Source organism: Mobula hypostoma, chromosome 25, assembly GCF_963921235.1.
Source record: "Mobula hypostoma chromosome 25, sMobHyp1.1, whole genome shotgun sequence".
In the NCBI taxonomy this organism is placed as follows: domain Eukaryota; kingdom Metazoa; phylum Chordata; class Chondrichthyes; order Myliobatiformes; family Myliobatidae; genus Mobula; species Mobula hypostoma.
In genome coordinates, this window is record NC_086121.1 from 33,314,768 (window position 1) to 33,331,506 (window position 16,739).

Below are 16,739 nucleotides of genomic sequence, written 5' to 3' on the forward strand. Positions count from 1 at the left end.
ACCAGCAATTAATCAGCTAATTTACTATTCCTGCAACTTTCACACTTAACTTGCACATTGCAATATACAGTATATTTCTGACTAATCAACCATGTTCATTAAAAGACCAGCTATAGTCACCAGGGATAGCACTACGTGATTCAATTTTAAATATATTTGTAAGGAGGCTCTATTTGCAAATACTGTATTTTACATTAATAAATGAAACAGTACATCTTTTTACAAACTTTATCAGGATTGGCTCACTACATTATAATTAATTCCATGCCAGCCATGTAATTATGTCAATGAATATTGACTTACAGCAGTTTTTCTTCTCCTTCCTCCCTCAGTGAGCTCAACCGGAAGAATGACTCAAAATACATTTATTATCAAAGTATGCATATAGAACACAGCTCTGAGATTCGTCCTCTCACAGACAGCCACAAAGCAAAGAAACACCTTGCAACTAGCTCAAAAAAACTTCATCCAACACGCAAAAAAACAATGTATTGTGCAAATGGCATAAAGCAAGTGGACAACACATAGAATAGCAATCAAACCAGGAGTCCACTAGTATCCAGTTTAGTTCAATTAAGAAGAGTTACTTGACCCTCCAGGAAACATGGACCATGGTCATGGACACAGACCATGAGAAAAGTTTTGTAATAATCAAGTGCATCTTGAATGTTGAGTAAATAAAAACAAAGGGATTGAGAATTTTTGATGGGAATCTGAACTGCCTGAATTTTGCTGCCAAATCTCCATGACACACAAGGTCACTTCCTTAGAAATCAAGATACATGGTTGCTCAGTTCCAATGATATTTCTAACACCGCAGAAAATTTGCCACCTATAATGATCCTTACAGTAAGTAGTGGAAGTTTCTAGATTCTTGACCTATATAACAATGGCTGTCCATATCTGGTGATTACTCTCATTATCTCAATTACAACACTTGGAAACCCAACACTTCAGACCTTGTTCCTCAGAGATTAAGATGGGATTGACTAGTATATGGTTGGTGAAGCTAAAATGGCGGCAGGGAGGTGATTTCTTCTAGCTCATCAACAAAACAGCTTTAATTCCTCTCTTTGATATCTCTTTTCTCCTTTTCAAGGTGGCTGGGTTTCAATTGGAGTCCATGATCTATAGCTGCATTCTAATTGCCATTCTTCACGGCAGTGGGTTCTTATTCCTGGAATTTGCCAACAGGCCACTTTCAATATCTCCAGGAGCGGCCAGGAAGACACCCATCTACAGGGTGCAGCCTTGTGTATTCAATTCCTCACTGGTGTCGGCAGCTGAGGCATTTTGGGAGATAGGAACATTGGGACAGCAGGCGTGGCATCCGCAAGCCTTGGCACTTGGGGCAATCACTTTCTCTCTTGATGGTAGGGGAGGAGGGTGGAGTTTGCTGCCAATTCTCAAGTCAGAGGAACTTAGAATAAAAACAACGCTGCAGACTGTAACATCATAACAGCGAGCTGTTTGTTGGTCTCTCCTCTCACTGTGGAAGAGGTGGGTGTTAATGCTTGCTGCTGCAACAAGTGGGGGGAGGGTTGATCCTTTGCTGCTGCTTGTGCATGGGAGGGGGAAGGGGCTTTGGGATTCTAACATTTTTATCTTTCATCCTTTGAGGTTCCCTTCTGTTTCATGGATATCTGTGAAGAGCAAGAATTTCAGGTGGTATACTGTATACATTCTCTAATAAATGGAACCATTGAGCTTGTAAACACGGCATTTTTGCCACATACACTTGATTCCTCTCCCAGGCATCCAAAACTCCTTTTGAATGTGATCAACAGCCTTAAATTCCTGTTTAAGAAATGCCTCTAGTGGTCTAATCAGAGGCATACATTATTCACTTAGTAGTTCACAGAGAATTACAGCATGGGAAACAGGTAGTGACATTTCTAGTATTTGGCCCAACCTATCCACGCCTACCAGAGCTACTCCCATTTGCCAAGAATTGGGCAGTATCTCCCCAAACCTTTCTTATCCATGTATTTAGTAAAAAGCATTAGCAATTAGTTTCAAGCACAGCATGAACATTTTGGAGAACAAGCAAGCAGTGAGTTTTATGCTGCTTCTTAAGACTCTTAGAAGTCCAGAGTATTCACAAAATGGTTTCTGAATGGAGAATGTCTTAGGTTGTGCATCTTGCTCTTCTGATTGGTAGATAGTTTTCTGCAGCTGAAATTGCATTTAATTGGGATGTATCTGATGACAGGAAGCTGTAAGGTGCACTGCATTGATCATGGGAAGAACAACAGAGCGTCATAGGAAGTCATTCCTGCCTGTGGCCATCAAACTTTACAACTCCTCCCTTGGAGGGTCAGATACCCTGAGCCAATATGCTGGTCCTGGATTTATTTCCTGGTATAATTTACATATTACTATTTAATTATTTATGGTGCAACTATAACGAAAACCAATTTCCCTCAGGATCAATAAAGTATGACTATGACTATTAAACTTCCCGCGGAGTGCCTTTTTTTCAGAAAAAAATGTAATTTTGTTTTACTGAGTATTATGTTTTGCAATCATACAGCTATAAAACTAATACAATCATATTAAAAACAAACTCCATTTCTCTCCTTGGTAACTGCTGGAAACCAGCTATAATCTTGGCACAAAAATGAATTTCAGACTATAAATTCATCAATATTACATATTTCCATCTGACATTGCCCAAATCTGCCCCATTTCAACTCATTCAAGCCTTTATTATTCTAAAAGTCAACAATTCCAATTACTTCCTAGCTGCCATCCAATCCTCTATGCTTGAGATCATTGAAAACCTTTGCTTATGTGCTATTTTGCATCAGGTTGCATCCGTCCATGAAGTATGTGTTAATGGGTTTATTCTGGATTCAAATTAAATCCTGCCCTTGGTTTTCCAATTCTCATGCTTTTCAAAATACTATCATCTAGTACCTCTCCATATCTGCATAATCTCTAGTCCTATAACCCTCTGCAAGTATCCTTCATGAAGTTCCTTGATTTTGCCATCTGCCTTAATTAATCTGAATTAATTTAAAAAACAAAACACTGGAAACCATCAGATTAAGCAGTAACACAGAAAGAGAAACAGGGTTCATGTTTCATGTTGAAGACCTACTCTAATTTTTTGCTTTAGAACTGTTAAATATAGTTTGATAATATTCCTGATTAGTGGATCTGGAAGAAATTCAGCATTAATGGGGAAGGAAATTATTCATGCAAAACTTACTCAGAGATTGGGAGTCATTACCATTATGACTCAAACAGACAGAAATACATTTCAAAGTATTTTGAACAACTAAAGTGCAAATCTTTCTCTTTCCTTTGCCTTGCTGGATATAGTTTAGTTTAATTGAACATTCGCAAGGCAGTACAGGAAATGGGCGTTAAGCTTCTCAGTATTCTCACAGGCTTTTCTTTTCAAAAATAGCCAGTTCCTTGAGTGATCTGTAATTTTCTTTAAACATTAAAAAGTGAAGAGTATATGCTTTGTTTTTCTTCTGAGGCCTGCTTATGAATATAGGCCTGGAAATTGTCTAGTTCTCATACTGATCAGCACAGCCAGTTTATCCATAAGCAAGATGCTTATGTTCTATGAAAGCAATAATACTTGTGAACCAGAAATCCTACAATGGGCCTCACCTTTCTTTCATAAGAGTGATAAATCAGTTAAGCAATTAGCTCCAAGAATTGGCAGGGACTCATTTCTGGAAGGATGTACACAAAAAGATAAGATTGGGATTTGTTTCATTTTATGCTTTCGTTTGAAAACTACCTGCTATACAGGGACAGTATGAAAAGTTATTACTGGAACAGTGACTATCAACCAAAAACTTTTCAAGTGGGGATGGGAAGGAATAAAGGGAAAGGATCTGTTCCCAATGCATATAGTGCTGCACAGTACATTTAGGAAAGCTGAATGTATAGGCTCATGGAAACTATTTAAAAGATTGCGTAAAATCCAAAATGAATTAATGAAAACAGATTAAATGTTACAGGAAAGTGTAATAAATACAAAACATCTGACAAAGATACGTACAAATCAGCAAAAAATATACAATAAATATTTGATTTAAGCTAAACACAGTAGTAGAATCTGGACTAAGTAGATTTCATCTCTAATTACTGAACCATTGTGATTAATCATTAATAACACATCATTCATTTAAAAAGCTCAAACCCAACTTTACTCAGTTGTGTTAAACACTCTGAAACCATGAATCTGAAGCAAAGAAGATTAAATCAGATTATATAAAAACTTTGAATTACTGTCATATGCTGAAGACTGTTTTGGCAATTTTGTTGTTAATCACCAAAATAAGGCTTCACAGGACTGCAACAGTCAACATGAGCAGCAGGAATGAAAATCTTCTATTACCACTCTTAGCAAAGTTTGATCAAAAATGCCTGTCATGTGCACAGCAATTTTGAGTCATTTTAAATTGTAACAAAACTAGTCAGATAGTTAACCTAGCTCCAGTGATTCAAGGTGAAGTATTGAAAATTTTCACTGTGCTTCTAACATTTAATATAATACTTTTCTATTACTTTGATATTGTAGGACTGAATCTTGCTTTTGATCGGAACAAACACCTCAGATAGCACAGGATGAAAAGAAAGTACTTTTTGCATAAACACTGCATTCAGCACAACCCAGGAAGGAATGGGGGGCATTTAACATCTTTAAAAGACAAAATGCGCATTGCAGATGAAGACACCGAGGCATTAAAGATTTCAACCGGGATTTGTTTGCAATTTCTTTTTTGCACACATTCCAGTATTTCACTAAATGTCCAAAGTTAAGTAGATCAAAAATCAGGTGAATTTTAAAAGTGCATCTGTTTTCAATTGACGTTTCATTATGTGCTCCACCCAGGTAATTATTTAACATCAATGCATGAAACTAGAAATACTGTCTTTTATTTTATTTCATGGATCCCATCATGAATGTTTTAACATCAATGTTTTCCCTGTCAAGAGTTTACATAAGCAAAGTTAAGTCACTTGACTGTGAATGAACCTATTCATAATCAGACCTGTACACCAGAGATTCATGAAAAAGCTGCAATAAGAGTCCTGTTGCCTAGCTTTTCTCAATCTCTTCCAGACTGAAATCCCCATGTAAAGGTCGTAGAAATATTTGCTGCAGATTTACTGCATAAAAATTTTACTACAACTTCATGGAGAATGTTTACAGTAAATGAGAGTACTCGCTTTCAGTCCAGCCTCAAAATAATGAATGATTTTCCTTATCATGATAAGTTTGATTCAATGCCTCTTTGGTGATTGTATAAAAATTTTACTTTCAAACAGGCTAATAAGGGTTTAAACCCTTTACGTGAATTTAGCACAACTGAGATTTTAAATATTATTGGCAGTGTTAAAAGGGACACTGTGGCTGGTCAGAATGCCTTAATCTGAAATGGAATTCACAAATTAGACATCAATATTTTAACCAGAATGAATTCCTCTTGAATAAAACGTGGCAAAATTCCATCTAATATAAGGAACACTTGGACAGTTCTTATTCCCAAGTCTGAAGATGACAATAAATTAAAAATCATTTAGAATTAGTGATCCATCATCATCAGGTCAATACTATTGAGGACAGTTATCAAAATCTTAACCAAACATTTAGCTAATATGAAACCCTTATAGTCATCAGAAAGGATTTGCTGTGGCCACTCATTGACGTATCCAAAAAATGGCCATTTAAAATAATTTAATTATGTGGGCTATGGGTAATTACAGGATCTGGCAGTGCTTTTTAAAAAATAGATAGATAGATAGATAGATAGACAGACAGACAGACAGATAGATTTAGCCAGAGCATCTGACCATCAACCACCAGCTGATTTTTAAGGCTTTGGGCAGGATGGGTTTTGATGCCCACTTTATGGATCTCACTTTAGATGTAAGTACAAACATAGGCATTTTTATTGAAAATGCCAAAGGACCAGATCCATTCCTTCATACAAACTATGTGCATTCTGCAAATTCAATTGTTGCTCTGGCCGTCTGTTCAACCAAGCACAAAATTTAAAGGAATGACTGCATATATATTATTTTCCCAAAAAGAATGTACTCTAAGGACACCTACAAATGATTACTCCACAGCTGTGTAATTGCATTCTCAGCCAAGACTGGTGAGTCAAAAGAAGCAAACAAAAAGTTTAAATTGTACAATGAAGTAGCTCTGTTAAAACAGGATTCAGTAGATTACTTCCTTTCCAAGTGTTCTGCTTCTGGTTCCTAGGCATGTGTCTGCTACAAAATAAATCTATTGAACTCCATTTTTTCCTTGGTACCAGCGGAGATCTTTAAAGAATTAAGTGCTGCCTGAGTAGGTTTTTGTCAGAACTTCAAAATGACTCCAAGAGGTCAGGAGTTCTTTACCTTCATGCTAACAGTCTTGTTAATTATATTGTGATTTTACAGCCCTGTGTGCTTTCACAAACGGCAACGCAAACCCAGATGCTTTGAATTGATGACGTCAAGGTTTCATTAGGCTTGCTGCCTCCCTTATCCAAACTGAATTCAACGACGATTTGCAGTTCTACTTGTGGTTTTGTTTAATCCTGCTCTTGGAGCAGGGATTTTACTGCTGGTGGTTGGAGAACGTCCTTTAATTCCTGTAGGTCCTGGCCTAGGAGGAGCTGTAGTTCCTGGTTTTGCTGTGTAGGAAAAAAAACACAAGTACATTAATTAAGAACTTCTAATAATATTCTAATAGTCTGAATAGTGGCTAAAAAAACCGGGAGCTAATTTTAGTAACAGTCCTAATCCTTTCATCGTAGAAGATTCAACTCAAACCAATCTATTAGAAACAAGAGGAAGACTGCTTAAAAGCAGAACAAAAATCAAATTTCTTTACGGTTAATAAGTATAAATAACTTGTAAAGGGAAGTACTTAATCTCCTTTCAGAGGATGTAATTTTATAAGAAAAGGGCTGGGAAACAAACACTTTCTCTGATTACAATAATAAAAGCTTTGCATCAATAAAAGTCTATATTCCTGTCAACAAATTAATTTTTGCAACACACAAAAAGTGCTGGAGAAGCTCAGCAGGCCAGGCAGCATCTATGGAAAAGAGTACGGTTGACATTTCGGGCCAAGACCCTTCAACAGGACTGCTGGGTCTCTGCCCGAAACATCCACTGTACTCTTTTCCATAGATGCTGCCTGACCCCGAGTCTCTCCAGCATTTTGTGTGTTGCTTGGATTTCCAGTATCTGCAGATTCATTGTTTGCAACTGGAAATTAATTTTTGTTGAATAGGTCGGTACGGTACGAACGCTGAACATTTGGCGGGTTTGAGATTCCCAGAGCTGCTGGCTTGTAAATTTTGACAGTGATTTTTGAAAAAGTGAGTAGGACAGTAGGGACATTTATCAATCTTGAGATCATAGGGTTATTCGGTATTTGAGAAGGACCAATAAATAGAAGTGAGGTTTTAAACAAGACGGACATTGTTGGTGTGAACAGAACTAGAGTGGAGAGCTTGAGGCATTGGCTCAAAAGGCTTCACAAGAAGAGGCACAGGCTAAGACAGGTTTCCAGCAAGTTAATCTCTTCCTTTCTTTTTGTGCAATTAAAGTAGTGGAAATGCCAGGCAAGATGGCGGAATGCTCACGCGGGTTGTGGGAGAGACCTCCAGTGTCCCTGATGACTACATGAACTCCAGATCATGCAGGAGGTTGGGGGGGAGGGGTTAATTGATAGGCTACAGAGGGAGGTATAACACTCAAGGTGCAGGATACAGTTAACTGGGTGACTTCTAGGGGAATAGGCAGACAGTACAGGGCACCCCTATGGCTGCCCACCTCAATAACTCAATAACAAGTATACTGCTTTGGATCTGTTTGGGGGTGGGGGGGGGGAGGATGAACTAGCAGAGGAAAGCCACAGTGGTCAGATCTCTGGCACTGAGCCTGGCTCTATGATTCAGAAGGGGAGAGAAGAGGCAAGCAGTAGTGATAATGACATTGGATTGGACCAGTGGTTCTGTGGATGAGAACAAGATTACCAGATGGTATGCTGCCACTGAGGTGCCATGGTCAGGAACATCTCTGAGTTCACAACATTCTTAAGTGGGAGGGTGAGCAGCCAGAGGTCGTGGTCCACATTGGTGCCAATGACATTGACAGGAAGGGAGATGAGGTCCTGCAAACTGAGTTCGGGGAGTTGGGTGATGTTAAAAGGACGGGACCTCCAGGGTTGTGATCTCAGGTTTGCTACCCATGCCATGTGCTACTGAGGCCAGAAATAGGAAGATAACATGTGGCTAAGGAGATGGTGCAGGAGTGAGGGTTTCAAATTTTTGACTTGTTTGGCTCACTTCAAGCAAACACGGGACCCGTCCCGACAGGATGGTTTGCACCTCAGCTAGAGGGGGATTAATATCCTTGTGGGAAGGTGCTACTTTGGAGGATTTAAACTAGAGTTACAGGGGTATGGGAATCAGAGCCAGGACAGATAGGTGAGTGGATGTAGGGAAAGATGTTGTTAAGCCAAGACACAAAGACAGGAATCTAAAGGTTAAGAATGGTGGAAATAATGTTCTGGGTTTCATCTACTTCAATGCAAGGAGTATTGTAGGTAAGGTGGATGAGCTTAAAATATGGATCAGCACATGAGACAGGGCAGGTGACAGAGTGTCTGTAGGGAAATACTTCCAATCTTGTGATCATAATTCCATTAGCTTCAAGATAATTATGGAGAAGGATAGTTCTGGTCCCCAGTTTAAGATTTTAAATTGAAGAAGGGCCAATGTTAATGGCAAGTGCAGATTGGGACAAGTTTTTTCTGGCAAAGACATGCCCAGTAAATAGGAGGCCTTCAAAAGTGAAATATTGAGGTTACAGAGTCTGTATGTTCTTGTCAGAATAAATAGCAAGGCTTAGCAAGTTTAGGGAACCTTAGTTTCTGAAAGATATTGAGTCCCTGGTTAAGATGATGTTTCCTGTGGTTCAAATGCAGTACGCAATCCCAAAAACTTATATGAAGACTGCTAGACTGAAATTTCACCTACATGGAGGTTATACAAACCAGTGGAAATTACTACTTAGATAGAAAGTGTTAATGAATTAATTTGTAGGGTGGAAGTGGGCTCATGATTTCATTAGGCAACTCTTGCTAAGGCCCAAATAGTAACACCATTCATGAATACTTTCTAAAAGCTGCTTTAAGTCCGTGATTTTTTTTTTACAAAAAGTTTCCTGAGCAGTAGTTACTGGCACCCAAGGACAACAGCAATCGAAAGCAATACTCGGTGGCTGAGTATGAACAAAATATTTATATTTCAATGTTTTTGTATCATCGAAAGTGGCTTTTAGAGATGTAAAGGGCCACTACTGTTGAAATTTTACATCACCAGCAAGTGCATTGGTGGGTTTAATGCAGATCTACTTTGTTACCAGATGGATAATAGTAACATATTTTCTTCTTAAGAATAGGACACTAGTTAAGCAGCAATGCTCCTCAATACCACATAGGAAAGAACTAATTCAATACTTAAAAGTTGGCAAACAAATGATTAATGACATTTTGCAGATTTTTGAAGAGGAGGGGCAAGAAAAGAAGAGGAAAACAAGAAAACAAAAAAACCACTTGGAATTGAGCAACACACACAAAATGCTGGAGGAACTGAGCAGGCCAGGCAGCACCGTTGGGAAAAAGTAAACAGTCGACGTTTCGGGCTGATATCTTCCATCAGGACTGGAAAGGAGGGGGCAAGTCAGAGCAAGAAGATGTTGTGGGGGGGGGAGGAGAGAGGGGAGGAAGTAGTACAAGGTGACAGGTGAGACCGGGAGAGAGTGCAGTAAAGAGCTGGGAAGTTGATTGGTGAAAGAGAAAAGGGGCTGGAGAAGGGGAAAAGGGGAAGGAGCACCAGAGGGAGTGATGGGCAGTTAAGGAGATAAGGTGAGAGGGGGGAACAGGAATGGGGAGTGGTGAAAGGGGCTGGGAGGGGAAGAGGAGGGGCAATTACCAGAGGTTAGAGGCTACCTAGACAGAATATAAGGTGTTGCTCCACCAACCTGAATGTGGCCTCATCACAGCAGTAGAGAAGGCCATGGACTGACATGTCAGAATGGGAATGGGGAAGTCGAATTGAAATGGGTGGCCGCCGGGAGATACGACTCTTTGTGGCGGACGAAGCGAAGGCACTCAGCGAAGCGGTCTCCGAATCTGTGCCTGGTTTCACCGATATACAGGAGGCCACACACTGGGAGCACAGCATACAGTAGGTGACCCCAACAGACTTGCAGGTGAAATGTCGCCTCACCTGGTAAGACTGTTTGGAGCCCTGAATGGTAGTGAGGGATGAGGTACAGGGGCAGGTGTGGCATTTGTTTTGCTTGCAAGGATAAGTACCAGGAGGGAAATCAATGGTGAGGGACAAGTTGACAAAGGAGTCCGATCCCCACGAAAAGCGCACGGGGGGGGGGGGGCGAGTAGGAAAAGATGTGCTTGTTGGTGGAATCCCACCAATTACAGTGCCTATTAAAAGTATTCACCCCGCCCTCCCCCCCCAGAAGTTTTTGTGTTTTATTGTTGGATTAGGATTTAATCTGGCTTTCTTTTGACACTGGTCAAAAGACAACTCTTGACACTGTCAAAGTGAAAGCAGATCTCTGCAACGTGATCTAGATTAATTACAAATATAAAGCACAAAATAATGGATTGTATAAGTATTCACCCCCTGCAAGTTAGTATTTAGTAGATGCACCTTTGGTAGCAATTACAGCCTTGACTCTATGTGGCTAGGTCTCCACCAGCTTTGCACATCTGAACACTGCAATTTTTCCCTATTCTTCTTTACAAAACTGCTCAAACTCTGTCAGATTGCATGGGGATCATAAATGAACAGCCATTTTCAAGTCCAGCCACAAATTCTCAACTGGATTGATGTCTGGAATCTGACTTGGCCACCACAGGATATTAACTTTGTTGTTTTTAAGCAATTTCTGTGTAGCTTTGGGCTTTATGCTGGGGTAATTGTCTTGCTGGAAAACAAATCCCCCAAGTCGCAGTTCTCTTGCAGACTGCATTAGGTTTTCCTCCAGGATTTCCCTGCATTCATTTTACCCTCTTCCTTCACAAGCCTTCCAGGGCGTGCTGCAGTGAAGCATCCCCACAGCATGAAACAGCCATCACCATGCTTCACGGTAGGGATGGACTGTTTTTGATGATGTGCAGTGTTTGGCCTTCGCCAAATATAACACTTAGTCTGATGGCTAAAAAGCTCAATTTTGGTTTCATCAGATGCATAGACCCTTCTTCCAGCAGATTTCAGAGTCTCCCGCATGTCCTCTGGCAAACTTTAGCTGAGATTTCATGCGAGTATTTTTTTTCAACAGTGGCTTTCCCTTTGCCACTCTCCCATAAAGCTGTGACTGATGAAGCACCCAGGCAACAGTTGTATGTGCAGTCTCTCCCATTTCAGCCACTGAAGCTCGTAACTCCTCCAGAGTTGTCATCAGTCTCTTGGTGACCTCCCTCTCTAATCCCCTTCTTGTACGGTTCTTCAAGTTTTTGAGGATGGCATGCCCTTGGCAGATATATATCTGTGCCACATTCTTTCCATTTCTTGATAATTGATTTGACTGTACTCTAGGAGACATTCAGTGAACTGGAAATTTTCTTGTATCCATCTCCTGACTTGCAGTTTTCAATCACCTTTTGTCTTCATGGTGTAATTTTTGCCAAGATACTGACTCACCAGCAGTTGGACCTTCCAGATACTGGTGTATTTCTACTACAATCAATTGAAACACCTTGACTGCACCAGTGACGATTAGGTGTGTCATATTAAAGGGGGTGAATACTTATGCAATTAATTATTTTGTGTTTTACAATTGCAATGAATTTAGATCACTTTGTAGAGACCTCTTTTCACTTTGACACGAAAGAGTCTTTCTCTTGATCAGTGTCCAAAAAAAAGCCAAATTAAAACCACTGTGATTCAACGTTGTAAAACAATAATGCTGGGGTAATTGTCAGGGGGGTGAATACTTTTTATAGCCATTGTACGTGCTGGATGCAGAGGCTGGTGGGGTGGTAAGTAAGGACATGATGAACCCTACCCCTGGTGTACTGGTGGGAGCATGGGGTGAGGGCAGATGTGTGCGATATGGAAGATACCCAAGATAACAGAAATAGAAAGAAAGTGAATCCTGAAACAATAATTTAGACAAACAAATTGATAGACTAAGTTGGCTTATTAATAGAACCTTAAAAGGTAGATTCTGCAATCACAGGCTGAGTTGTTTTTCACACATCTTCAAATAGCCCTCCACTGAATGCCTTGAAGAGGGAGAAATGATGTTTGCTGATCTATTAACAGCACCTACTGGATCAGCAGTGAGTGGGACATGAAGGGCATTAGAAAGGTGGGACACTTTCACTGCCTGAATTCAATGGAGCATGGTCATATTTTATGCACTGCCAGTTAAACATTGCCAAATAACAGTAATAACACCAGTAAAAGAAGCAATTAGAATGAGAAAACATGTGGTGACAGAAATGATTCAAGTGTGTGAAAATAGTTCCTAAGTGTCACTCAGGTGTGAAGGTTGAAATTATATTGAAAGGCTTTTGGTTAAAGCTTTTGCACTTTGCAGATGCATCTTAGCCTTTGAAATAGTGGGAGGGTAAATCTACCAGTTTTCAAAATTTAGATTTGAGGGAGAAATGCATAAAAAGGGAGATAACTACATATTGACCAGTCTAACCATCTCTATTTCTCTACATTGGGCTGAAAGACAAAATGATTACATGCAATCTTTGCACAGACTATCTGGAAAAAAAAATGCCTCCATCACCAATACCAAAAAAATTCCTAGATTGAACAAATTATTTTGTTTGTGTAGAAATATGCATTTTGCTTCAATGCATGTGATTAAATTGAAGAATTATTTAAAAACTTATTAAAATGGCTTTGATTTATAAGAAGTATTTTACCTTGGAGTTGCTGGGTCCTCTGTAATGTCTGCATTCTGCGGGAATTCATTTTACAGCCGTCTCTTCCCATGAGATGAAGTTTCCAAGGCTAAGAAAATTGGAAGAACAAGAAGGCCTCTGTTAGTCACAATCTGTGCAGTGAGCAGCTCCTTGTGGAACTGAGATGCAGACAGAGTGTCGGTTGAAATATGTGTAAACCACACAGGGCGAGCAGGTCACCATGTCTGCCAGATAGCATAATTTTTCCTTTCAATGTACAAAGCCATAGCTTTATTCAAAGACTCAACGTACTTTATGAAGTGAAGGTTTAAAACAGGACCACAGTATTTTCTGCACATTTTTCTCTTAAGACTGTAATGCTGAAGTATTCATGTGTCTCTGCAAACCAGACTTTGATAAATTGGAAACCCTAACAGGAATCTCCCAGTTCTTTGCACAAAAAAAGTCACAAGTTTATCTTCACTGTTCAATTGGGTTAATCTTACCTTACCTCCATTGCAAGAAGAAAATAAGATCAGGAGGATGAACATAAGTCCCATTCATAGACTACACCATTTTAAATCATTAAATCAGATATTTGGAACTCAACTATACCAAAGGAACACCCATCTATTCCATCATTATTATCAGTCGATTACCTCATGCAGAAATGGCCTTGGTCCTAACAGAAGCACACCCATTTTCCTTCAGCTGTCAGAACTTTGCTGTGCAGTTCTTAACGCTGGGCCTCAGCCCTTTATGACACATGCCTCCACGGCAGCCAGAGAGCAGAAAAACATATACTTACTGCCATGAAGCAGAGAGAGTACAGGGGAAAATGTGGAGAACATTGAAATCCTCCGAGATGCATTAATAAATTGTTGTTGATTAAATCAATGCAAAATATATGTCAGAATGATGGTTAAGGCAGTTAGTTAGTTTGCTAACGTACTATATTCCAGGACTGACTTAATCCATATAATGCAAAGTAGGAAAAATACTGTCACCTCTCTGAATGTGAAGAAGTGCTCTTCAGCACTATTAAAAGCTTTGCATTCACGTGTTGAGACCATCTCTTCCCCACTTTGTTGAATCATTTGCACAATGCATCTCCTCATTTTAGGCAAACTGCCAGCAACCAAAGATAGGCAAAAAGAGACTACAGGAAAGACCAGAAGATATCAAAGTCCAAAGTAAAGTTATTACCAAAGCACATGTATGTCCCATATTCAACCCTGAGACTCATGTTTTGCGGGCATTCATCCAACAGGATGGGCAGACAACCAATGTGCAAAAGGCAACAATCTGTGCAAATGCAAAAATAAAGAAAAAAACTATCAAGAATATGAGATGAAGCATCCTTGAAAGTGAGTCCATAGCTTGTGGGAACAGTTCAGTGATGGGGTGAGTGAAATTATCCCATCCGGTTCAAGAGTCTGATGGTTAAGAGGTAATAACTGCTCCTGAACCTGATGGTACAGGTCCTGTACCTCATTCCCGTGATAGAACTTCATGCAGATGTGCTCAATGGTGGGGAGGGCTTTACCCGTGATGGACTGGGCTGTACCCACTACTTTTCGTAGTCTTTTCCGCTCAAGGGCATCTGTGTTTCTATACTAGGCCATGATGCAACCAGTCATTATACTCTCCACCACACATCTATAGAAGTTTGTTGAAATTTTAGACAACGTGCTGAATCTTTGGAAAGGAAGTAGAGGTGCTGCTGTGCTTTCTTTATAATTGCACTTAAGTGCTGGGACCAGGACAGACCCTTCAAAATAATAGCACCAAGGAACTTAAAGTTGCTGACCCTCTTCAACTCTGATGAGGACTGACTCATGGACTTCTTGTTTCCTCCTCCTGAAGTTAATAATCAGCTCCATGGTCTTGCTGACATTGAGTAAAAGGCTGTTGCTGTTGTTGTGGCACCACTCAGTCACTTATCTTCTTCTTGTAACTCCTTTTTCTCTTCTATTAGTGAGTATACAAAGAAATAACCAGGAAGTTCCAACAGCTATTTTTTTCTTAACTGCAGTATGCCTCTGTACTAAGGCTAATGGTACTCTTTAATTACTCTGATACTGCCCTAGAGCCCTCACAATGATACACAGCTATAATATACAAAGTGCAGGCAGCTGCAAGAAACCATGCAAGGAATGCCACCCAAGATCCTTCTGTCATGGCAATGCTATCTGCCAAAGAAGTCTGTTAAACTGGAAGGAATCAACTGACAATGATCACCAAAAGACCAACCACATCAATAGCCATTGCTATTAAATTCAGTGTTTGCTTGGGAAGTCCATGTGAGCAGCATAGTAAATGGCAAACAACCTGCAGAAGTATGTAGTCTCACAGCTTCCTCAGTTGGGACCATACATGATTTTTCTCCTCGAAGTTAGCAGCTGGAAGCAGACACCTCTAATGGTATGCAGTGTAATCCATGGCATGATGGGCTTCAGTAAGACTTTTGACAAGGTCTCAAATGGGAATTTGGTTAGGAAAGCCAGTTCCCATAGGTGAGCCAGCAAATTAGGTACAGAATTAGCTTGGTAGCACTGGAGGATTGTTTTTCATATTGGAGGTATATGACCAGTGGTGTGCTGCAGGGATCAATGCTGGGTCCCTTGTCATTTATATTAATGATCTGAATCAAAGTTCAAAGTATATTTCTTATCAAGTATGCATACAGTACACAGCTTTGAGCATCGCCTTCTTGCCGGCAGCCACAAAACAAAGAAACACCATAGACCCCCACTTAACGAAATGCCGTAAAGAACAAGACCATCAAACATGTGATAAAGAAGAACAAGTCACACAAACAAATAACACATAGGACACTAAACACCAAACCACAGAATCCCTAAAAGTGAGTCCACAGCCACAAGTCCCAAGACAAGTGAAGACGGTCCAGGAGTTAATGGCCGCGACCACAGCCACAGACCCAGTTCCGTGTCTAAGTACCTCAATCAATTGCACAAACAGCAAAACATGCTCAGCGCTGAGGACATCAAATCAGGCCAAAAGTGAGTCTACATCAACGAGCTGCTGAGGAGTTGCATCTTGCAGTTATAGGATCCAAGACTCCTGCACCTTCCACCGGCAGAAGCAAGAGGAGACTGACCAAATGCAGATAGATGGCCCTGAACATGTTTGTTTTCCGCTCTTGTCCTCGTTGATTGTAATCTTGCTCGTCACTTCAATTGGCGTGAAGTAATGGAACTGACCATAGGCTTGTGGTCTGCCATTAGGAATCAACGCAGCCAGCCCCAGGGACAACAGTATTTGCATTCTACACCAAATCCCCCAAGTGATTGCAGAAGCACTAGATTGTTCAGTCGGCCAAATACACATTCTTAAGATGGGAGTTACAGGTTGTAACCAATTGCAGTTCGGAAGAAGACGTGCATCTAGGAGAGGAGTATCCAGTAGTTTTGTCAGCTACTTGCAAGATGTTGCCATCTTGCCGGAATAAGAATGCAGATGGCACGATTAATAAAGTTTGCAGATGACAGCAACATTGATGGTATAGTGGAAATGAAAGGTTATCTGAGATTACAACAGAATCGAGATCAACTAGGAAAATGGGCATGATATAGCAGATGAAATTTAACTCAAGACAAATGCAAAATTAATAAGTTAAATGAAAGCAGGACGTACACAGTAAATGGCAGAGCTCTGGAGTGTGTACCACAACAGACAGACCTTTTTTTTTGGGGGGGGGGGTTGTCTTGTAGTTTCCCTTAAAGTGGTAACTAAGGAGAAAGGGTGGTGAAGAAGGCATTTGGATTCTTGCCTGTTCAGTCAGGGCACT

General features: G+C 40.2%; 1 protein-coding gene across 8 annotated transcripts in view; it reads right to left on the bottom strand.

Annotated features, from left to right (window-relative positions):
• Positions 1-243: 243 nt before the first annotated feature.
• Positions 244-16,739, bottom strand: part of cep104 (centrosomal protein 104) — a 130,976-nt gene continuing 114,480 nt past the window's right edge. For all 8 annotated transcript variants that reach the window (XM_063033289.1, XM_063033288.1, XM_063033282.1 and 5 more), the window contains 2 exons: positions 12,950-13,037; positions 244-6,659 (listed from right to left, as the gene is read on the bottom strand). In XM_063033289.1, the coding sequence (XP_062889359.1) occupies positions 6,523-6,659; positions 12,950-13,037 (225 nt within the window). In that variant the 3' untranslated portion in view covers positions 244-6,522. The remainder of the gene's footprint in view (positions 6,660-12,949; positions 13,038-16,739) is intronic.